Source organism: Primulina eburnea, chromosome 5, assembly GCF_022965805.1.
Source record: "Primulina eburnea isolate SZY01 chromosome 5, ASM2296580v1, whole genome shotgun sequence".
Lineage (NCBI taxonomy): Eukaryota > Viridiplantae > Streptophyta > Magnoliopsida > Lamiales > Gesneriaceae > Primulina > Primulina eburnea.
In genome coordinates this window covers 10,689,284-10,714,921 of record NC_133105.1, presented here as the reverse complement: position 1 = coordinate 10,714,921, position 25,638 = coordinate 10,689,284, and the positions used below count along the sequence as shown (strand labels likewise).

Genomic DNA, 25,638 nt, shown 5'->3' with positions numbered 1-25,638 from the left:
TACTGTTTATTGTTTTAGTCTATTTAAGAAGTGGTTTCTCTTTGTGAACCACACCGAAAATTTCTACAACTTCTCTCATATTAATAGAAGTTTGATATTTCGAAGTTTTCTCTCCAGCTTTCCAGTTTCATCAGAATTATGTAATATATCTCTTACGATTATATTTATGATCCACTTTTTGATTATATTATGTCATCGGCCAATTATCTGTTAAAATTAAAAAGGAAGATTAAATTAATAAAATCTCAAATTGAGAATCTTGAAAATCAATTAAGAGATCGAGAAATAAATAATGTTTATAAACAGTGGTTTACATATCCGAGTTTGGAAAGATCCAAACTGACCTTAAAGGCATACGAGAAGCAAAGTTCACAGCTAGCAGCTTAAAATTGAAGATTTGAAGAAAATTAATTACTTTGAACCTTTATTAAGGTTGTTTGTTGTAATAAACCTTAAAGGCATTTGTATTAGTGGTTTCAGAGCTATTTTGTGAAGATATTCTTCAATAATTAATAAAAATTATTCTTCTATAACGATCTTATTCTTTTACTCCAAAAAAGAAGAAGGTAGCTCTACTCAGGAGAAATCCTCAAGTCAGGTACCGTAAAGCCTGTAAAGCCAAAGAGTAAGGTATGTGTAAATCCTTGACAATATCTACTTAATTGCAGCATGGATAAAATAATATGATCGTTTACGAAAATAGATCTTCAAGTAGTAACACTAAGAATAAAGAATTAATTATTTCTTAAAATTTCGAAAGAATATTCAAAACTGGAAATTGTCAGTATCTTCTGATATGAAGATATATGCATCTAATGGATTTAATTTTAAATCTGATTATATAATTAAAACCACAGAAGAAGCAATTCCTCTAAAAAAGGATATGACTCTTTTAGTTTATTATCTAAAAACCTTATTAATATTTACAAGCAATCTTATAAATTTATGCATCTGGGTATGATTCAAGTAGGTTTAAAACCTCTTACCAGATTAGGCTTAAATACTTCAGCCTTAACTATTGTATGTGATCAAAGACATAATAAATTCGAAGATTCCTTATTAGGAATTGTAGAGTCCTCATTATGTGAAAGACCTATATATTTTATTTGTTTTCCCAATTTTCCGATATCTCTTTCTGATCCAAATATCATGAAAGCCCCCACTTTAAATATAAAGACTGAAGGTTTTGACATGATAAGTAGAACAAAAAATGTTGTTCTATTATATAGAATCTGTTACAAAGTAATGAATTCAACTATTTCCAATTTTAGAATTAATACTAATAAAATTAGTTCAAAAAGAGGAGAAACTACTCTTTTATAACTGATATCAATAAAAGTAATATTATGATTCCAAAGACAATTAATTGGAATCAAGTTACTCTCCCAGAAATCTGGAAAATGGAAAATATTGCTCTGCCTCTTAAAGAGAAATATAGAAAACCAGAAAGTATATCATTCATTATGTTGATGGAAATGTTGAAATAAAATTTTCATCCCAACGACATTTAAGAATTAAACTTCCCGAAGAAAGTAGAAATTCTACTTCTTCTATATCTGATTTTGAAAAAATCATAATATCTGGTATTCAAAAAAGAAATGATAATATATTTTAACCTGAATATAAGGTTGATTTACCTCATTCTAGTACTTCTAGATTTCAAAGAATTATTCTGTTAATAATAATAGAACTTCAAATTCTCCTGCTTTTTCTGATATGGGTTATAATGTTATGGTTATTAGACACCATAATCTTATTCAAGAAAGTCTTGAAAAAGGTAAAAATAAAAATAAGAAAAAGAAGGTTTTTAAGTTGTTTAAATTCAAAACAACAAATTCTATATTCTTAGGGTGTATTCAATCTAAACTTTTAATGACTTTTAATGACTTTTTTTAAAAGGTGGACTTTTGTGGAGTTGGTGGATTTTGATTGATTTTTATAGAATCTCATGGAATTGTAAAACAAATTTCATAGACTTTTATAGACTTTTTTTTCAAGATTTTTGTAGACTTTTGTAAACTTTTATAATTGTGATTTATTTTTTTATTAATTTCTTTTAAATAATTATTGGATATGTATAACCTATTAAATTTTAAATTTTTTTTTATTATGAAAATGTAAATAAATTTTACTTATTTAAAGGTTAAATAAATTTAATTTGTGAAAAACGACAAATGAACTGTCCAATTTATTGAAATCAAAATTTCAATTCTTTATGTCAATTCAACATATTAATGAACAATTATAAGTTCATAATAAAATTTTATTAAAATGAACAATTTATGAAATACAATAATCATAATGATTCAAGAAAAAAACAACAATTTATCTATTTTTACACATAAATATTGGCAATATAATAAATTCAAGATTGACCAATCATACCTTTGAATAGAAGAAATTTTGAGAGAGAGAAGAACTCTAGAGATGGCTTGAGATAGAAGAGAGATAGCGTATTTTTTTTTAAAAAAAAGTCCATTAAAATCTTTGGTATAGGTGGAAGAATATTTTAGATTTTCTGCAATTGTACATAAGGCTTCAAGGTTTGTACATGAATAATAAAATAAGAATCCTTGAAAATCTATGGATTTTTTGGATACCTCTTGACTTTTGTAGAGTTTTAAAAAGTCAAGTTTGAATACCACATGACTTTTTAAAACTCTACCAAAATCCATATTGAATACCACTAAACATATATAGAGTCATTAAAAGTTTAGATTGAATACCTCTAGATTTTAAAATTCCATAAAAGTCATTAAAAGTTTAGATTGAATACTTAAATATACATTTATTGGATTGAAGAAATTAAATTAAATTTAGATTTTTTCAAATGGTTAAAAAATTTATATTTTCCAATAAAAATAAAATATTTCCAAATTTTACGGATAAAACTTTTATAAATACTCTTGAATCTACTTATAAATTATATGTTCATGAAACAGGGAAAAATCTTTAGAGATTCATCCTCCTTTCACAACTTTACAAATTAAATAAGGAAATAAAGATATTTATGCCTCTCTTATAAAATCTGAGTTAGGAAATAGTAATTTTGACCATATTATTCAACAAAATAATTTTACTAATCTTACCCTACATTCTTTAAGAAATCAACTACTAGAATAAAAGAGATTTTATCAAAATCTAAAAAAGACATTTCTAAGAGAGAATGTTCAAAAACTCTAATGATAAAACTTCCTCCTAATCTTAAACAAGAAAATTTTATTTTCAACTCTAAAAAAAAATGAAGATTTTATGGAAGATCTAATACACCGTCATGTCACGAGTTCGATGGACTAAACTAAAATCCGGACAAGAAACCAACCTAATTTTGAGCAATCATAGTTTGGATCATTTCCAGGTTTTTTTCTTGAATACTTGGGGAGTGGAATCTTAAAGGTCTCAAACTCAACACCTTATCGCATACTGGGATACCGGATGCCAGTGGGCCAAGAGCCCTGTGGCGGTTTCTACAAGTTTCCCGCGCACACCATTAGAACAAAACTATATAGTTCGGGAAATGATAAAGATACGAACCCAAATGAAAATAAAAAGCACAAGACAGTAATTGCAATCTTTTTCCAGAATCAAAAATCAAAAACTTAACAAACATCCTCAAATATCGAGCGAAAATTGAAACCAGTCTGAAACGGTACTAAGAAATAATATCGATTAACCACAAAGTGACCGAAGTAAATCTTTTCATTTAATAATTAAGAAATCTTTCATTCCAATTCTTTTTCCTACCGGAGGCCCATATTCCCTTCGTTCTCCTGTTGTATGGATGCCATTTGATGGAGAAGAGTCTATTTAAGAGGAATGAACCTCGAAGAGTGGGTGGCACCAATACCAGGTCTTCCATGCTTCACTGGCTTGTATGAAATCGAGAATTCTGCAAGATAGTGGCCAATCATTTCAGGCTTGATTTCAACAGGATTGAAGGTCTTGCCATTGTATACTCCAAGGACACTCCCGATCATCTCAGGTACGATTATCATGTTTCGTAGGTGGGTTCTCACCAATGTGGGCTTCTCACCAGGTGGTGCCTCACGTTTCTGAAATGTTTCATTTTAAATATCAGATTATATGAAATACTGAAACTGTGCAACATTTCACGAGTAAGATTTTCCAATAATTGTTTATAATAACTTCATCATATAAAAACCTAACCAGGACTATTAACCCAACTCAACATACTGTAGGCTCATGGTAGAGCAATCAAATGTGGCCTGTCAAGAGTAGCTGGGAGGGAAAAAATGACTAGTTACCTAATATGCACCCAGGGAATAAAACGAGAGACAAAAAGTTTAAAACAAAGAACATGACAAGGTAGGTTGATGATATAGTATTTATTTTGTAAAAAGAAATATCAAAGGTGGTGGTTCCTTTTAAGCCAAAGGCACGAGCCTGCAAAGTATGCTAGACCAGACTAGTAAATATTAAAATGACTACTATTAGATGACATACGATAAACTAGCTCCATGTAAGTGCCATTCACTTGCAAGACGAGAGACATTATGTTTCTGTTTTTTAGTAAAGAGAAATCATGCTCGCATCTCAACGGATTTGAATTGCCAAGGTAAGTGAATAACTACATATCCTGATAGCACCATTTTGCTTACACCTGAGAATTTTGTGGACATTCATAGCATACAGAGGCGGAGACACATGCCCTAGTCCGGGTGGCCCAATTTTTTTTAAAAAAAATTATATGTAAATTTTGGAATAATATGATATTAGCCTCGGATAGATCAATTTAAAATATTAAAAGATTCTAGAGTTTAAACTGATAGCATTAGAGCAATAGCAGATTTTGTCACAAATATTCATGCTATACCTCATTCCCAAGTACAACTTGTTCTTTGAGATTCTATTATATAAAAGCCCAAAAGCACCACAATCTAAAGCACAACAAAACCAGGACATAATTTTTTATTTTTTATTTACAAAAAACTAGAGTAATTAACATCGATAAAGTTCTAAAGTAAAGTAAAAATGACTCACAGCCTTGCGAAGTTTCTTGATCAAAGCCATTGGTTTCCTCTTCAAACCCCTCTGAAACCTACAATAAAGTTACATAAATAAGGGTATGTACCCAAAAATCAAAACGGTCCAGAATTTCACATGATAGGATAGTACTTGCAGTAGAAAACGGGCATGCTCATTCATGAAACCACGAGTGTCATGCCCCGGATCATTGTTGCAAGCTAAACCTACTTCAAATTCCAATTATAACATTATGTATAGTTCATGAACCAGACACGAAATGGCACGAGCCGAGCTGTACGAGTAGTTTTATACAAAGCTTATAGACTTTCCAACCAGAAAAATATTATAACCTCAAGGTCAAAATAGCCAGCCGCTTGAACGTGAGCTCAAGCTGAAGATTCATTCTTTTAGTAAATCCGAAACTCGAGAAGTATACATTCGATTGCTACTGCGCGTTAATCAACTACCAAACTAAATTCCAATCGAACTAGATTGCACAAAAATAGCACATACACACACCACAAAGTAACACAATTCACATCGAAAATACGTACCTTCTACGAGCACGAGCACTGAAAAGCTTCACGAGTTCATCAGTGGACATGTCAAGAAGAGCATCGAGGTCGACTCCCCTAAAGCTGAACTTCTTGAACGTTCTCTTCTTCGGCTGCCCCGCCGCCACCTCCGTTTCCACATCCGCCTGCAGAAACACAAATATAATCATAAAACGCACAAGCGGAGGATTCTTCGCGTATTAACGATAGAGGTTGAAATCTACCATTGTTGCTCGGGAAATTTCTTCGCTGAGGCTCTCCGAAGTTTGAAGCAACGCCGCTAGGGTTTCTATGGAAATGGATAATAGAGTGATTTTAAATAGTGAGCTGATGAGCAAACAGGCAAATGATGGTAATGGGCTAACATCAAATATGATAATTTGGGCTTAAAGTCCAGGCTATGAGTATAAATCAGCCCAAACATTATTTATTTTTATTTTTTAAACTTTTTTTTTTTGCTTCTAATATATATTTAAAAAAATTAAATGAAATTAAAACAATAGATATTTTAAAATTTATAGTTTGATGATTTAAAATTGAAAATTTTAATTTAGAAATTAAAAAAAGATTTCAAATTTTGAACCAAAATCCTAGTTTTTCTTGTATCTCATAATGGACTATCCAACTCAATATATTGATGTTATTTGATTTTTCATTCTTAAAAATACAAGATTGTTATCATTATTCGGTATTGTTAGAGCAAAATTCTGTCATCCAAAGAAAGTTATGGCCCAATAGGTTAAAGTCCATTAAGTCAGGAGAATTTAGTGGTTTGACATATTGGTCAGCACATGATCGATGAAGTTTAGACACGTCACTTGTCGTGGAATATGAGAGAGACGTTTAGAAGAATGAACAAGGATGGAATGGGATGAGACGAGGGCGGATTTGTCATCATTGTAAGTCGTACCCGTTTCGATCTTCGTTTTTTCGGTTTCGGAGAATCTCTGAACCCGAAATCTCGGAGATCAATTTTTCATTCTCGTCCCCATCCTCGTTTCAAAAATATTAATGGGACAAGACTAAGGTGGGTTCGGGATTTTCTCAAACCAAAAATTATTTTATATTTATATATTATTATTAGTGATAATATTAATATTGATATCAATAATAATAATAATATTAATATTAATATTTTTAAAAATAATAATATTATTATATTATTAATATTAATAATATTATTATTGATATTACTTTCAGGACGGGTTCGGAGATGAAGATAATAATCTCATATCTGTCTTGGGTTTTTCCCATGGAGCCCCAAACCCGTGAGGAAAGTTTCCATACTTAGGAATGAACACAAAAAATGGACAGAATTATCAAAAACTCTCGGCAATTTCATCAACCAAATCAAAATTACGGTAAAAAGTTTTCTGTAAATTTAATGAATTTTAGCTTAATTATGACGCATGTTTCGAGTAGATTTTTTTTTGTTTCCTTCAAGTTTTATTATATTCCTTCGGTTTCCCAATTCTAGTGGTAAAAAATGTTATTCCAATTCATAAAAGCATAATTTAATTTCATGTTGTTCCTGGATTTCTTCCACAAATTTAATCAGATTTTTTGTTTAAATTATTAGATTTGTGGCAACCGAGTGAGTTAGAGCTAACAACCAAATCAAGATTCACAACTCTTGATTCAGATTATTAAAAAAAAAGTATTTTGGCACAATTTTGTGTAAGCCCTCGTAAATTTTTTATGTGCGATTATATTTTTGGCAAACCCGGTGGGACCTAATGCATCCAAAGCTTATAGAGAAACATGAAAGAATTCTTTAATCAAAAGGGAAGAACCATAGTTCACTGGAAGAAGAAATTAATGCTGGCGGAAGATCAGTCGAGCAACTAGTACAAAAGTTCGAAGAAAAGGCTGTGAAAGGAGTGAGTTGCATTTTTTGTTGATCAGGAAGTTCTCGTTAGTATCGTGATGTCTCTGGAGAAAATAAAATATGTAGTGAACTCAAAGAAATGATCAATATCTTTGTCGTTGTCATGATGGATTTTTATGGCATAAATGAGAGAGTGGAGGAGATATCCGAAAATGGAGAATAAATTATCAGTGGATGACAAACTCAAAGACACTAAAACAAGCAGTTTGTGGATCAAGGACAAGGATCGAGAAGTTCTTAAGTAGGAGAAGCTCGTCGCTTGGTGGAATTACCGATTTTTGTGTCTACTGGGGAAGGTAAGTATTCTCCTCCACACAAGAGGGGGGATGAGTCATGGACGAGGTTCCAAAACTGTAATAATTGTAAACAAATGGACAGTCAAGTTTTTTATTGTGACTTTTCCTAATATGCAATCGGAGATATATGAAGATAGATGAATGCTAGGAATATAAATGCCAAATCTACAGAGTAATGCTCGGGGGGCAGGGTATCCCCACACGTGTTAAGGCAGAATCCGATCTTAGATTTTGAAACTGTGTGATGTTGTTCGAGAGTTGCATGACCCAGGGTGAGGCCAATCAAACGAAAAGAATTTCATAAACCATATCTTGATGTTGTTGCTGAGTACAATGAACATTTTTATTGCTTATCTTCGCTAATATCAGCAATATTATGTGTGATCATGTCTGATTTTCATTGCTGAAAAACGGAAGTTGTACACACCCGATGATGTAATGAAAAGATGTTCACAAACCATATCTTGATGTTGCTGCTGAGTACAATGAAGGTTTTCATTCAATGAATATCTTCGAGTGTGCACAACTTCTATTTTTTAGCAATGAAATTCTGACATGATCACATGAACAAAAAATACCTTCATTGTACTCAGCGACAAATGCTATGTTGATGTATTATTAAACTGTCGTGAAATTTAAATTAGCAACTCTTTTGTGACATCTGAAACATTCACAAATTGACACGTGATAATTATGATGAATTTGAAATACATCCAAAATGAGTGTCATTTCAATTCATCATTGAAATTTTTCTCCAAATCAAATACTTATTTCCAAATCAAATCCTCGAATCCAAACCTAACCTGATATACTATAATTCATTATGTTTTCTAATTTTTTTTTTTGCTCTTTTCAAATAAAAATTTTTGTAAAAGAAATTTAGAAAATATTTTTGATGTGAAAAATACAAAATATATAATATTTAAGTGACAGTATAGACTTTTTTTTTGTTTTTTATTTGTTCATTTGACATTATATGTTATTTGATATTTTTATTTATATTTTACATCTTTTCTTTTACAAAAAATATATCATTGATAAATAAATGAACATATCTTATGGTTTAAGAGGACATAATTTTTTAAATTCGTCTCAGACCCAAGAAATGTCATGTAAGGAAATGCCTAACTTCTTGTTCTATTTGAGCTCCAACATCTTTTGATTGTGCAAGACTGGCTTAGCCATGTGGGAGTTCTGCTTACTTTCTATCTACTCAACACTATATTTTCGGGATACAATATATCCGATCCCTCATCATACGACTTCTCGATACATTTCCGACTGCCTGTACTTTTTCTTGTTGTCGGAACAAAAACCCTTGACTTTGCGTGTAGTGCTCAAATTCAGTACACATATAACATATGCATTAATTAAATGGTTAAATATTTTACTTAAGTTTAAAATGATTTTAGTGATGCATGATTTATTTAAATTTCATTATTTTAATGTTTATGTGATGCACGTTGAAATGTTTTTCAAGTTTCATATTTCAGGCGATTACTCGAGGCGGAATCGAGGAGAAGACCGGAGACGATTTTGGCAATTTTAGTGAGGTAATTTATTTTAAGTTGAGGATGGGGCAATTTAATGATTTATTTAGTTTTAGCATCTTTGAGCCTAAATCATTTAGTTGGTAACTTTAAGAGTTTAAAACTTTTAAAATTAGCATTTTGGTGGGTGTTATTTTAATTTAAAAGTCTTGTTAAAATTAGTGTGGGTTAACCTTTATTAGTATTTTTATCAATTAAATTAGCACTAATTTCTCCTAATCAAAAACCCCCACACAAGTATACACACTCACACACACTTACACGTTTTTACACACACTAAAACACACAATACACCTACACATTCATTTTCAAATTTTTAAAGAAAGAAAATTTAGGGTTTTCGAGAGAACAAGCAGCCGCCTCCTTCCCCTCTATTTTTCCAGCAAGTTTTCGGCGATTTTATTGCAAGTTAATCGAGCCACCATCATCCCGGATCAACCTCGCTTCTTTCTCCGCTTCGGTATCGCCGTGTCGGTAAAGTTTATCATCAAAAGGCACACATATTTTGTTCTTTCTGCATCGATCTTGTCGTATTATGCGTTGTGTTGATTATTGTGCGTAAAAAATATATGTGTGATGTAGAAGTTTGAGAGGAAGATGCATCGAATGCGTTTTGGAATATTTTTAGATCTGAAATTTCGTAACTTGTTATTCTGTTGAAAATTGCGATTTTTCGATCGTGAATCTGAGAAAAATGTCAACGTGAAAATTGTATAAATTTTTGATATCTTCGCTTTGATATAAAATTCGAAATATTTGGATAAAAATTGAGTGAGTTGTGACATTTTTCGTGGGACTGCTCAAACTGCATTTTCAGAAAATTATGTATTGATGTATTCTCGAGATTTTATTGTTGCAGGCTTCGTTGGAGATCGACGGGTGATCGCTGCTACGTATAGGTATATTGTTATTGATGTGGGGATGGGTATCGACATTTCGTTTCGTGCCGGTAGGCACTTGGGAGATTGAATAGTCGTTTATAACCGTTTTGTCGTCAAAGATCGTGTTTACGGGTTATTGTGTACTTGTAATTGCGTGGTTGTTTGGGAGGCTAGGTAGGGTCGAGTCAGTGCCATAGTACCCTAGTATGGGCCTCAAAGCGTTGTTCACTGTCGGTGTAATCGAATTTGGGGAGATTAAGTTTCTAAGTCGTGGAGCACAGTACACTCGGCGTCCGAGCGGTAATTTCTTACCGCCCGAGCGCCACTCCTTCTGTCCAATGTAGGCGTCCAGTAGACCTGGCGCTCGAGCGGTAATATATTACGGCCCGAGCGCGGCCCATTCTGTGGGGATGTTTCGTTCTTCCCTTCTTTTCAAGTTCTAGTAGTGAGTTCATGTCTTTTATGGTTGGGAAATGTTCACACGGAATCTTAGAGTTTGTTTCGGGGTTTGATATCATGGTTAGTATGATTGAACGAGGTCAAGTTCCGAGTGATCTAGAATGTCATAAGCTATTTATGCACTTCGGTGGTGAGCTCGAGTACCTACGTCTAAGTTATACAAGTTAGGTGTTGATATTCATGTTAGTATGTTGCAGCAGTGACCCCAAACGAGTTCCAACGAATCCATCAACACCAAGTAAGTATGTTGACGTGCAAGAAAACATTTTTAAAGTTTTTGGAAGTATGTTAATTGTCTTGTGACCAATGTATGTATGGGGTTGGAAAGCGTTAAATCATGAACGGGGACCAACCCACCCCGTTAAAGTATGAACATGTGTAGATCAGGATTAGAAAGCGTTAAAGCATGAACGGGGACCAATCCACCCGTTAAAGCATGAACGGGGATCTCATGTATGTGGCAGTGGATATGTCCATGTCATCTCAGTACTGTGGTTTAGTCTGTTCAGGCAAATTATGTTATGGGTCACTTGCTTTGAAACATCCTCTACGCAAAATAATGAAGTTTATGTATGTTTATATATGTACAAGTATGCAAGCATGTTTATGAAAGTTTTTAATTTATGACACGTCTATGTTATATATGTATGTTCAAGTTTATGGCAAGTTCAAGTTTCAAGTATGTATGTCCTATTTTAAAAGTTGCATGTGGTTTTATTATGTATTATTCGTTATCCCCAGTTTATGCGTGTTGAGTCTTTAGACTCACTAGACTTGATCGATGCAAGTGAGGATGGCCCAAGGAGCAGGCTTGGACTGAGCAGAAGGCTAGACCCGAGGACCGCCCACGTTATTTTTAATATTTTTATGCAAGTTTATTACTCTGATTTTATGTTTTGATACGAGATGTTTTGAGCAAGCTTTCTTTTAGCAAAATTTTATTGCTGAGGAATGATTTCAAAGATATTTTTGTGCACAATGAGTTGACGATCATATGGATGATTCTATTTAAGAAAATTTTAAATTTTTCCGCAAATTTTAAGTAGTAAAAAGTATGGTACGTTATATTGCGTACATATTGAACATCATTTGATGACAATAGAATGGAAAAACCATTAATTTTGTGGTTCTTTTAAAATGTATGTTTGGATGCTTTTATAATTTTTAGTCAAGTCGTTAAAAAGCATTTTGAACAGGCAAAAAGAAAACCATCTTCTATTTCATAATCCCTTTACTAATCATAACATATTAGACTTTGCCCCCATCTATTTCTTTTGAAACTTGATTTAACACACAATCTCCAAAAAATATACCAAATAAATCTTTGTAATTTGGTCAGACCTTCCCACGATTGTCAGCAACCGAACCGGAACTATCTCTAAAAAACCGTTCAAAACTGGAAGATAAACCTCGGTTGTTCCTAATTAATCTCCATTTTTTAAGATTTTGTAGTATGCATAAATATCAAAAATTATATAATAAACTATTTCTTTTTAATTAAAAAGAAAACATTTTAGAAATTCATTACAAATTCTTACTTTATAATATATATTTAAAACTTTCACTTTGTAACAATAGTAAAAGCACTAACTAATATATATTATGATGACAGTCTTATGGAATTTATAAGATGGTATTATAATATATATTTTTTAACTTTTTAATGAATAAAAACTTTTTAATGAAAAAAAAGCCATATATTCTTTACTAACCACCACAAGTAAAGTAAGATTCAACCTGTAAAAGACGAAAAACGATGTCTTGACTTGTTCCAAGAGATTTTGCTTGTAGTCGTGTTTTCACATCAACACTTTACTGGTTTTGTAGACGAATTTGGGGCCTCTTTCTATGCTACACCGACAGTGTTAGTATCGTTATATTTTTATACAAGATGTTCGCGTGATAACTGAATTCGAAACAAATAAGGTAAGACCGATCAGTACTATTTGTTTTGAACTCATATGTTCACGCAAACATCTTGCATAAAATGCATCGAGATGAACACTCCCGATATAGCATATACCAAACTCGAATTTGGTTATTACATAAACATACATGAATAGTACTTCTGAGAAAACGTTTTTCTCTATATGAGACTTGTATTCACATTCATTTTGCATTAAAAAAATTTGTATAAGATTATTTTCCAACTTCAATTCTTGCATTCTTTACTCACTAAGTATTGTAACCAATAATAGTGAAAATATGCAACAAATGTAAACTAAGAGAACATACAGAATGTAAATCAAACACTACGGATAAAGGAAATAATTCATTCACTACATTGAAATTGAGCACACGGGATCCTGCAGAATCATAGACCCCCAAAAAACTATCATAGCCAGATTGCACCACATCATGGGGCCGTGCTGCGAATTTTTCGGGTCCGGACCAGCAGAATTCAGGTCACAAACTATAACAAATTCCTGCAAAAACTAGTACTCGTAATACCATATATAGAATTTGCACGACTGTTTACCGGTCATGAGTTAAGTGTATAATGTATCATATTAATAACAAGAAGTTTGGAGAAACAATAACCAAGTATGAGATAATGATGAAAGCTTAATTTAAGATACATTAATCAAGAAAACACACCTTATGAATCATGATACATTCATCAACTTGCAGCCAAAAGTTGAGGATATATATACATATAAGTCACCTTAGTCGGTAGAGAAGTTCGTCGAGTTGAGGGGAATGAAGCCTGGTCCGAGAACATTCGATTGAATATTTATGTATATATATGGGCGCGTATACGCGAGTTTATTCATATAAGAATGGTCTCAAACCAGACAACATTCCCCTTAACATTTCATCACATAGTATGAAGCAATCTCAATTGAATTGAAAGAAAAGGGGTGGGGTGGATAGTTTGTCTATTGGTTTGATTTGGCCAAGAACTGATTTTTCAGGGCTTTTTATGCATACATGAGAGGTAGAATGTCTTTTTGAATAGTAGTTACACTTTTTCTAGCTTTATCATACTTTTTTCACACTCAAAACCTCATTCAGCTGAGAATTTGGAAAAGAAACCACATTGACAACCAATATATACGATATGTGAGACACGAGTTGATGTTAGGGCCGAAATCAAGGAGCTTGACCCACTTCTAGACTATTTCAAAACGAACTTTACGTGTAAATTAGTTACCCAATTGGGTGGTTCGGATACCCAACAATCAACATATATGAAACGAGTAGGTCTCTTGTGAGACGGTCTCACAAATCTTTATCTGTGAAACGAGTCAACCCTATCGATATTCACAATAAAAAATAATACCCTTAACATAAAAAGTAATACTTTTTTCATGGATGACCCAAATAAGAGATCCGTCGACTCACAAAATACGGCCATTGAGACCGTCTCACACAAGTTTTTACTTATATGAAACACTTTATTTTAGGTTTCAGATTTTTATGTAGTTAATAATTAAAAAAAATATTACTGAAAAAATATATAAGGAAATACTCAAAAATTTTAATTCGAATCGCATCTTCATTTACTGAATTCATTGTAAAATTTTAGATTATCATATGTAGTTTTCTAGTTTCTTTCAAAATTTCCTACTTTTATCTTATCTTAGTTGTAAATTTACGTGCATTTTCGACCATAATGACAAAGTTAATTATATAAGGAATACGTTATTTTATGAATAATATCTATGACATTGTCTAGATATTCCCAAATATGTGCCGATGAAATGCAACATCAGCACATTACGAGTACTAGTCTTGAGCAAGTAAGTCATTATCATTTTTTTTTAATGAAATTTAACATTCATTACATGATAAAGAAGGTTGTTAAAGTACAAATACACTGCGCATCCTCAGGAGATACCATACAGGCATAAACATAGTAAAATCACACAAACTAAATAATGTATCTAGGACATCACTAATTCCCGGAATACACATGAATATGTTGGATTTTGATTTATTGATAATTCTATCCACGTGAATATCTTCCTCTTCAAACAAGACTTTGTTCCTGAAGTTTTATATGTGATAAACCGCAACAGCTAGTGCCACACATCGCATCTTCGATATTGTAGAGTTGCCTCTATATACCGTTCTGAACGCTCGAAGAATTGCTGAAGGTGATCCCATAAGTTTCTTCATGTCTAACCACTCACGGATAGCGTTCCAAATGCATTTCGACACTGAGCAACTGAAGTACATGTGTAAGATGGATTCATCCTCGGCATGACAGAGTACACAAGATTTATCACTCACAAAATTCAATCTGTCTCGAGTAAGCATTTTAAGGTGTGCTAATAACCAAAGCATAAAACGATGCTTTGGGAGGATACTAGATTTCCCCAAAAGTGGTTTCCAAGACCATCCACCAATGGTGCCCATAAAGAATTTATATGCCGAAGATAAGTTGTGTTTACCACTAAACCATCCCTCCAAACAACTAATAGCTGCATCGACCGAGCCATTAACTCGAACAAGCTCATCACGAATGGATATGATTTGCTTGATTAGTGATGATTCATTCTTGTTCCATCCCCAATGCCACACTCACAAACCTATTGTAAGTGTGGTTGACCCATTTTATCCAAAATCTATCCATTCGTCCTCAAGTGAATTTTCCAAAGTTTTTTGGCAATTAGAGATGTGTTCCACGCTCTAAGGTTCTTCGGTCCCATACCTTCGTCCTCAAAAGGCTTAAAAACTGTATCCCAAGCAATGATCAGATGTTTTGTTGGTCACACAAATTTACGACACAAGGATTGAATAATATTGATAACACAGATAGGGATGGGCAAAATAGTCAACCATAAACATTCTATCACCTGAATAAATGACCTGATGAGCTCTATTTTACTAGCATAGGAAAGAGATTGGCGAGGCCAAGAGCTAATCTTCGCTGCAACTGCGTCAACAAGCAGATTGTACTCAGAAGATCTCAATTTTCTAGATGCTAATGGGATTCCAAGGTACCGAAAGGGGAGAGTACCATGTGCAAAAGCAACTATGCCTAGAATATGTTGTCTCGTATAATCATCAATGCTGGCCATATAGATGCAAGATTTGAGGAAGTTAACCCTCAATCCAGACATATCTCCAAATTCATTCAAACACTTCAAAAGTAGAGAAACACTACGACCATCACCACGAGACAATAATAACAAATCATCCGCATAAGAAAGGTGAGTGATATGAAGACTACCGCATTTCGGGTGGAACCCAAAGTTAGTTAACCGAGACATGCAAAATAGAGATCTAGACAGTACCTCGAGACATAGAGAGAATAAGAATGGGGATAGTGGATCCCCTTGCTGAAGTCCTCTCTTACCAACAAAGAATAGGTGGTATGTTCCATTAGTGCTATAGAATATGAGCTAGAAGAGACACATTCCATTATTCATCGAATAAACATGTTCGGAAAATTCAAAGCAGTGAGCACATCGAGCAGGAACTCCCAATCCATTGTGTAAGATTTTTGCAAATTCACTTTCAGAATACATCGAGGAGACCTTCTCTTCCTAGCATATTTACAAAACATTTCTTGTGCCAAGTGAAAGTTATCCACAATTGATCGACCATGAGTAAACGTAGTTTGGGCCCCATCAATGAGATTTTCGATGACTTTTTGTAGACTATTAACAAGGATTTTAGAAATGATTTTGTAGAATACCGTACAACACGAGATAGGTCGATAGTCTGTAACGAACGAAGCATTTGTTGTTTTTTGAATAAGGGCAATCATAAAGTGATTCTACTGCTTCAGCATACAACCATTACGGAAGAATTCCTATACTGAATCAAATACGTCATCACAAATAATATCCCAAGAACGTTTGAAGAAGAAAGAACTCAACCCATCTGATCCCGGGGACTTTTTGTTGTCTATGTCAAAAAAGGCCTCTCGAATTTCTTCCAGATTTACCTCAGCTGTCAAATTGCTCCATTCACCAATAGGAAAACAAGGGCCTACCAAGATTGTATCTGCATTCAAGGCCAATCTATTCTCTTTCTGTCCCAATAGCCATAAATAATACTCAACAAAACACCATGCAATGGCCATTAGATTCAGTCAAAGTAACGACGTCTGTTTTTTTGATAGATACAATGGAATTTCTCTTATTATGTCTCTTGATACAGTCATGAAAGAACTTAGTGCATCTGTTTCCTTGTTTTTTTTTAATTGAACTATATCATTATAAAACTAGGGTAAAAAAAAGTTTGGTTACAACAAGATTGGTATCCCAGTAGGGGCCCTAAAAGAAACAAGAGAAAACCACTAGTACATTACACACTAAAATACATCAATAGAGCTAGGAATACAACGGAAAACATTAATCTTAACCCTACGAACTAAGTCATCCGTTTGTTGTGTGTCATCATCGAACATCTTCTTGTTTCGTGCATTCCATATGTAGTAAATCGTAGAAGCAAGGGCCGTAATCCTCATCCTCGATAGCATTGAATTACCTCTGTAGCAGGTTCGGAAAGCTCTCAGAATTGCCGCAGGTGATCCCATAATTTTGCGCTTACCCAACCATTCTCTCACTTCTATCCAAATTGCCGCCGAGAAAGAACATTCAAAGAACATGTGATTAATGGACTCGAGATTGGAATTGCAAAGAACACATGACTTATCTGTAGCGAATGGCAGTCGATCTCTAGTGAGGAGCTTTGAATGTGCCATAAACCAGAGAGTAACTTTGTGTTTCGGTAGAATGAATGGGCGATTAATCAGTGGTTTCCATGGCCATCTTCCAACAGAATTTGCAAACCAGATGTAAGCGCGATTTAGCCCTTTCCTATCATGAAACCAAGAATGCAAGATGCCAGTAGCATCTTCAACTGAGCCCATTCTCTGTATCAAAACATCCCTTATAGATAAGATTTGCTTGATCATCGGTGAATCATCTTTATGCCATCTCCACTTCCAAATATCTCCGAAAGACCTATAGAAATGATTAAGCCATTTGATCCATAAACTGTCCTTCCTCATATGTATCTTCCAAAGATTTTTAGCAATCAATGCCAGATTCCAAGATCTCAAGTTTTTCAATCCCAATCCACCATCTGATAGAGGTTTACATAGTGTCTCCCACGCTATAGGGGGCGCTTCGATGGCCAAACAAATTTGCGGCACAATGAGTGAATTGAGTCAATGACACAGTTTGGAACCGGAAGGATCGATAGCCAAAAACATTCAATACTTTGTATGTCAGATCTGATCAACTCAAGCTTACCAGTGTAAGAAAGAAAATGTCTAGGCCATGAGTTATTCTTAGCAGCAATAGCATCAACAATCTTGCAATAATCTGATGATTTCAATTGTTTCGCAGCTAGGGGTATACCAAAGTAGCGAAAAGGTAACGTACCTTGTGTGAATCCAGAGATACGTACAATATCATGTTTTGTTCTTTCATCAATCCCTGCCATGTAAATATTAGACTTCAACAAATTAACTCGCAATCCAGCTGTGTCCCCAAAATTGTTCAAGCAATTAACCATCATCGTGACACTAGTAATATCACCACGTGAAAGTAGCAACAAGTCATCGGCGTAAGCCAAATGTGTTATGCGAAGATCTATGCATTTCTGGTGGAAGCCGTACCTCGAGGATCTGGACATTCGTTTGATCGAGCGAGAAAGCACTTCAATACAAAGAGTAAATAAGAAAGGGGATAAAGGATCACCTTGTCTTAATCCCCGTTTACCCTTGAAATGACCGTGGTAATTACCATTGATTGCAACCGAATAAGAGGTTGTTGAGACACACTCCATGATCCAGCACACAAATATTGGCGGAAAATTGAAGCCACTAAAGCCTTTTCCAAGAACGACCAATCCACCGTGTCATATGCTTTTTGGACATCTACTTTGAGGATGCATCTAGGTGAAATTCGCTTGCGTGCATATTTCCTCAATAGCTCTTGTGCCAAATGAATGTTGTCAACAATAGAATGACCTCGAATGAATGCAGCCTGAGCACCATCAACTAAGTGCCCCACAACAGCAGCTAGTCTATTGGATAGTATTTTTGCAATCACTTTGTAGAACACAGTGCAACAAGAGATCGGCCGATAGTCATTCACCGAAGATGCTTCATTAGACTTAGGAATCAATGCGATTATAGCGTGATTCCATTTTTTAAGTAATATGCCCGCACTAAAAAATTCAGAAGTAGCGCCAATAACATCTTCCTTAATGATATCCCAAGAATTCTTGAAGAAAAATGAACCAAAACCATCAGGACCCGGGGATTTTTCATTGTCTATGTCGAACACAACAGCTTTGATCTCTTCACAAGACACTTTCATAGTCATCGAGTCCCATTTATCAGGAGAAATTAGAGGGCCATCAAGCAACGTTTCCTTGTCTATATGATGTCTATGAACTTTCTGCCCGAGTAAGCTTTTGTAATGCGCAACAAATAACTCCGCAATTTCCATTGGATCGGCCGTGACAACACCTGCATTCTATATAGCAACAATAGCATTCTTTTTGTTATTCCTTTTAATTAGATCGTGAAAGAATTTTGTGCACCTGTCACCTTGTTGTAGATACGTGAGCTTTGCTTTTTGTACAATGAATGATCTTTCCGCCTCAAATAATAATTCCGCTTGTCTCTTGCATTCTTTATAGCCTTGTGGAATATTGCGTGTTCGTAGCATATCATCTTGTAATATATCAAGCTTCTGTTTTGCATTTGCAGCCCGAGAAGAAATATGGCTAAAGTGTCTTTTGTTTAACTTTTTAAGAGGCTGCTTCAAATTCTTGAGCTTCTCTTTAAGTCTAAACTGAGTTGTACCATGGCCGGAGAATCTCCAATTTTCCCTCACAATTTCCAAGAACCGACCGCTAGTTGCCCACATATTGGGAAATTTAAACGGTTTCTGTCTCGTATCTCTGGAATTTAGTAAAGACACAACAGAAATAGTATGATCCGATATGCAACCCGGAGCAACAAATTCAGCAATACCATTAAGATTCGAAGATAACCAACTATGATTACTACAAACTATGGGACTGCTCCACGTAAACAAACACCCAATTTGTTGCATATTCACCAAATCAATAGAAGTAACACAATCAACGGAATCTTTCGTGTCATAATTTCTCACTGCCAATCCACCCAATTTATCATCCGGAGATAACACTATATTAAAATCACCTAAAGTAATCCAAGGCAGTAAGCAAGAGTTACTAAACAATTTCAAATCATCCCAAAGTGGTCTCCTTTGCACAATCGAATTCAAGCCATAAACAAAAGACATATTTAGATTGATATTAGATTTCACGCAAGCAATATGAACATGTATCAATTGATCAGTCATACTAAGAGTGGTTAAAACCACTGATAACAGATTCCAAATCACAAAAATCCGACCTTTATTGCTTAATTGGAAATTATGTACAGCTTGCATACTTGGAAAGCGAATTCTCATCATATTATGGAGAGCTTTTTCGTCAAACTTCGATTCTAGAATACCCATTACATCCAACCTACGAGAGTGTATTAAGTTTTGAACACTCTTTTGTTTTAGAGGCTTATGCAAGCCTCTAATATTCCAATAAGCGAAAATCATTGAGAACCGGAAGCAATGACGGGTTGCCGCCCCTTCTCCATAGTCCCAAAATATCTGATGTTCTTATTTTTGTTTTTCAAATTAACCAATTCAGTGTCCCACGAACTATCCCCTTCCAAGTCCTCGAAAAATTCTGTCATTTCTTTATTATTTCCTTGGTACTTTGCTACTGTACCTTTCCCTTTCTTCTTTTTCTTATTTTTATTCTTATTAGCCACTGTTTGAAATCCATCCGAGTCCTCATCAATGACTTCAGTCGAGCCCTTGTCTTGATTATCATTATTATCCATGATTTTTTTTTCCATTATCTCTTACCTGTGTCACATCAATTTCTTCAATAATAACTTCATTAGAAACATTTTCTTGGGGAGTTACCTTGATAATTGATGTTTTTGCCACATACGTATCTTTCGTATGCTCCTCAATGACAGTAGCAGCAGACTTGTTCCGGGCTGGTGCATGAGAGTAAAGTTTCCCATATCTCGATCTTCCCCTAGAATTTCTGTTGTTCCAAGCAACACTTCGAGATCTTTGTCTGGTATGAGTATTGTTTGGATACACTTCCGCTTGAGCATCATCAATGTTAATAGCTGATAAGTGCAATTTATTGTACTTTTATTACTTGTTTTTAACTTAGAATTTTGTGATTCTTGAGCAGGTTTTATTTGATTTGTTGTTGTTTTTGTTATTGTAGTTTGGAAGCTTAGAAATGAGAATTTGGACTGGTATAACGATGAATTAGAAGGTGCAAGAGACAAAGTTTGACGAAGCAGGACTGCACCCGCACTCCCTAACATGACCGCACCTGTGCTACATGCCGAAGCATGACCGCACCCGCGGTCATGCTAGGACCGCACCCGCGGTCTCACACGCCGAACAGGAGGAATTTTGCCGAACAGACACCGCACCCGCGGTCCTTCCATTGCCGCACCCGCGGTCGTGCACCAACATCATTCCGGAAATTGTGAAACTTTGTGGACTTTGAATAAAAGTAGAGGAAAATGGTGTGCTACGGGGGGAATCTTGTCTAGACTATAAAATGATCTCTTTTTCATCATCTAGGTCATATTGAGGAGCAAGGAAAAGAGTGGAGGCTACAAGGAAAGGATTGAAGATCAAGCTCATCTTCTTCAACAAGTTCTTGCTCACTTTTGGACAAAAACTTCATACAATCCAAAACTCTTGTTCTAAGTTCTTCTTTCTTTATTTTTACTTTTATTTGATATGTCTTGTTTAAGATTTATGTGTTGTTGTGTTATTTGTATTATTATGAACTAAATCTTAATTTTAGAGGAATGATGGAACAAAACTAGAAACTATGTGTTGAGATTTATGATTTATGCTATATAAGTTTCTTTTCTTGTTCATTTGTATTTTTCCAATCTTAATGCTTTCATTTTACTGGCCATATCTTGAATGATTTGTATGTTTATAAATTATCACTTGGAAAAGGAAATTTATAAAAAGAAAGGGAAAAATACATTGATAGTATTTATATAGTTCGGTAGGACATCTATTGCTATTAAAGCCATTAAAAGAAGTTAGTGCTTATTGTGTTATTTAATTTTAGATTGTTGACATGGATGTTACAATCTTTTGTTAGATAATTAGTATGTACTTAGCACTCGGGAGAGGGAGTAGATAATTATAGAATTCTTGGTTAATGAATAAGAAGGACATTTATAATATAGCTGCACAAAATAGCACATGGTGGATAGTTGCGTGAAATCGGACCTCTAGATCTTTTATTCCATTGTTCAACTCTGTTTGGTACTACAAGTAAATTTATTTTCAATTCAGTTATTGAAACGAACAAATCTGTCAGTTGATTATTCTAAATAAATTCGAGACTAATTTAATTACAAGGATTAATATAAATTTAGAAATACATTCCTCGTGGGATCGACACTTGTACTCAAAAATTACATTTTACTATAACTTGACGTCGTGCGCTTGCGAGCAATCAAGAAAACACGCAACAAGTTTTTGGCGCCGTTGCCGGGGATTGTCAAATTTGAATTTATATTAGTATTGTTACCAATTAGTCTAGATTTTAATTTAGAGCTGGTTTTATTGTACTACATTGAACATTGATTTGTTTATTGTCTTTGTTTGACAGTGCATGCAAAGATCGCAAAATCTTGACGTGCTTATCTTTGATCCTGAGATCGAAAGAACCGCAAGAAGATTAAGAAAGGCAAGAAGAGAAGAAATTAGAGCAATGGCTGAAACAGAGATAATGAAAATCCTCCCCCTGCAATACCCATCAGAGATCATTTTAGGCCGGTACTGAATGCTCATTATTCGGGCATAGCACGAGGAACTATTAATGCAAATAACTTTGAGCTCAAGCCTGCATTGATAAACTTGGTTCAACATAATCAGTTTGGAGGAGTCGCCACTGCAGATCCTCATTTACATCTTAGAACATTCCTTGAAATTACTGACACAGTAAAAATAAATGGTGTTTCTGATGATATAATTTGATTGCGTTTGTTTCCTTTTTCTCTTAGGGATCAAGCAAGAGGATGGCTCCAATCGCTTCCTTTGGGGAGTATTACTACATGGCAGGATTTAGCAACCAAGTTTCTTGCAAAATATTTCCCACCTGCGAAGTCTGCACAGTTGAAAATTGAGATAAGTACTTTTAGGCAGACTGATTTTGAGCAATTATATGAAGCATGGGAAAGGTATAAGGAGTTGTTGAGGAGATGTCCAAACCATGGTTTTGAAGATTGGGTACAGATTGAATTATTTTACAATGGTTTGAATGGACAAACAAGAGGCACTGTTGATGCAGCAGCTGGTGGCACAATATTTGCCAAATCACCCGATCAAGCATATGACTTGCTTGAACAGATGACCATTAACAGTTATCAGTGGCCGTTGAAAGGTCAGGAGTAAAGAAGCAAGCTGGAATTTATTCCATAGATCCTATTACATCACTCACCACTCAAGTTTCAGCTTTAACAACTCAAATTGCAGCAATGAATAAAGCTAGTACATCAGAGGTTGAAAATGCATCTGTTGTTACTGAAGAACCACATATTCCTGATGAAGCTCATTATATCAACAATAGGAATTTTGGTGGTTATGGAGGATATCGAGGTAACCCTCCCCCTAACATTTATCATCCTGGTTTGAGAAATCACGAAAATTTTTCATATGCTAATAATAAGAATGTGTTGAATCCTCCACCGGGGTTCAATGCATCAAAGGGAGAAGGAAAACCTTCACTTGAGGATCTTGTTGGAACATTTGTTGTTGAATCGAGTAAAAGGATGGCTAGGACTGAATCTCGTCTTGATGGCATGGAAACTCACATGGGAAATATGGGAGCCACAATGAAATCATTGGAGACACAGATTGGTCAGTTGGCTAATGCATTGAAAGATCAAAATAAAGGTCAATTCCCAAGTAACACTGAAGTGACTCCAAAGGAGCAATGCAAAGCTGTAACTTTGAGAAGTGGAAGAGAACTTGAGGGTAAAAATTCCAATGAGAAGGATGAGAAAGAGATGACTGTTGAAGAAGTTGAAACTGAGGGATCCAAAGTTGAAGTTGAAGTCGAACAACCTCCTGTATTCAAGCCAATTCTTCCATATCCACAGAGGTTTAAAAAGAAGAAATTGGATGAGCAATTTGCCAAATTTTTGGAAATTTTCAAGAAGATTCACATCAACATTCCATTTGCTGATGCTTTAGAGCAAATGCCAAACTATGCAAAGTTCATCAAAGATGTGATGTCAAAGAAGAGGAAGTTGCATGAGTTTGAGACAGTGAAGTTGACAGAAGAGTGTAGCGCCATACTCCAAAGGTAACTACCACAGAAACTCAAAGATCCAGGGAGTTTTACTATTCCTTGTGTTATTGGTGGTTCTAGAATAAATAAAGCTTTATGTGATTTAGGTGCCAGTATTAATTTAATGACTTTTTCTATTTACAGGACTTTAGTGCTTGGCGAGGTGAAGCCTAGCACTATTACCCTGCAGCTGGCGGACAGATCACTTACATATCCACGGGGTATAGTGGAGGATGTTCTGGTAAAGGTAGACAAATTTATATTTCCTGCTGATTTTGTCATTCTAGATATGGAAGAAGATTGGGACACTCCGCTTATCTTTGGAAGGCCATTCTTGGCCACCGGAAAAGCTTTGATTGATGTGCACAAGGGTGAGCTTACATTGAGAGTAGGTGGAGAAGAAGTCATGTTCAACATCTACAACACAATCAAAGAACCAAATGAGGTAAGTACTTGTAATAGCATTGATGTAATTGATTCATGTGTATCTCATGTTAGTGCAGGTAGATTGACAAAAGATTCCTTGGAAAGATGCTTGTTGGAATCGGTGTCTACACTGGATGAAGATGATTGGGATGTTCAGGAAGAGTTACTTACTCTCAATACAATGCCTAAAGAAAAGATTGATGTGCATCATGTAGAAATGCTTGAAGATGCAAGTAAAGAAGTACCAAAAGCATCTCCTGAATTGAAGGAACTTCCAAGTCACCTTTGTTATGCATTTTTAGGTGAAAATTCAACATATCCGGTAATCATCTCTTCTTTTCTTACTTGTACTGAAAAAGAGAAATTGTTGAGAGTGTTGAGGGAATTTAAATCTGCTTTAGGATGGACAATTGCAGATATAAAGGGGATTATCCCTACAGTTTGTATGCATAAAATCTTGATGCAGGAATCATATTCACCATATGTTGATCATCAGAGAAGGCTTAATCTAGCAATGAAAGAAGTTGTGAGGGCTGAGGTATTAAAATTGCTAAATGCTGGTGTTATTTATGCTATATCTGATAGCTCGTGGGTTTCACCAGTACAAGTAGTGCCTAAGAAGAGAGGAATAACTGTAGTGAGAAATGATAACAATGAATTGATTTCAACTCGTCCAGTGACTGGTTGGCGAGAATGCATAGACTACAGGAAACTGAATGATGCGACTAGGAAAGATCATTTTCCTCTTCCCTTTATTGACCAAATGCTTGATAGAGTTGGTGGTTATCATTATTATTGCTTTCTAGATGGTTATTCAGGTTACAATCAGATTGTCATAGCACCGGAGGATCAGGAGAAGACTACCTTCACTTGCCCTTACGGTACATTTGCTTTCAGGAGAATGCCATTTGGACTGTGCAATGCACCTGCTACTTTTCAGAGGTGTATGATGGCCATATTTTCTGACATGGTTGAGGAAATAATGGAGGTTTTTATGGATGATATTTCTGTGTTCGGTTCATCTTTTGATCACTGTTTGCAAAATCTAATGCTTGTTTTGCAGAGATGTCAGGCGAAGAATCTAGTTTTGAATTGGGAAAAATGTCACTTCATGGTTCCAGAAGGTATTGTGCTTGGCCATAAAATTTCGGCTAAAGGAATAGAAGTTGACAGGGCCAAAGTTGTGGCAATTGAAAATCTTCCACCGCCGAAGAATGTGAAAGGGATCAGAAGTTTCTT

The 25,638-nt window shown here is 34.8% G+C and overlaps 2 protein-coding genes across 2 annotated transcripts; both read right to left on the bottom strand.

Annotated features, from left to right (window-relative positions):
* Positions 1 to 3,521: 3,521 nt before the first annotated feature.
* On the bottom strand, positions 3,522 to 5,898 carry LOC140832982 (small ribosomal subunit protein uS19). The gene is made up of 4 exons (XM_073197327.1): positions 5,765 to 5,898; positions 5,541 to 5,686; positions 5,002 to 5,059; positions 3,522 to 4,052 (listed from the first exon to the last, which is right to left on the bottom strand). Exons 1-4 carry the CDS (start codon positions 5,765 to 5,767, stop codon positions 3,804 to 3,806), a joined length of 456 nt encoding a protein of 151 aa, XP_073053428.1. The 5' UTR covers positions 5,768 to 5,898; the 3' UTR covers positions 3,522 to 3,803.
* Positions 5,899 to 18,284: 12,386 nt separating this feature from the next.
* Positions 18,285 to 20,476, bottom strand: LOC140831357 (uncharacterized). The gene is made up of 3 exons (XM_073195109.1): positions 20,347 to 20,476; positions 19,136 to 19,756; positions 18,285 to 19,054 (listed from the first exon to the last, which is right to left on the bottom strand). The coding sequence occupies exons 1-3, from the start codon at positions 20,474 to 20,476 to the stop codon at positions 18,285 to 18,287; spliced, it is 1,521 nt and encodes a 506-aa protein (XP_073051210.1).
* Positions 20,477 to 25,638: the final 5,162 nt, after the last annotated feature.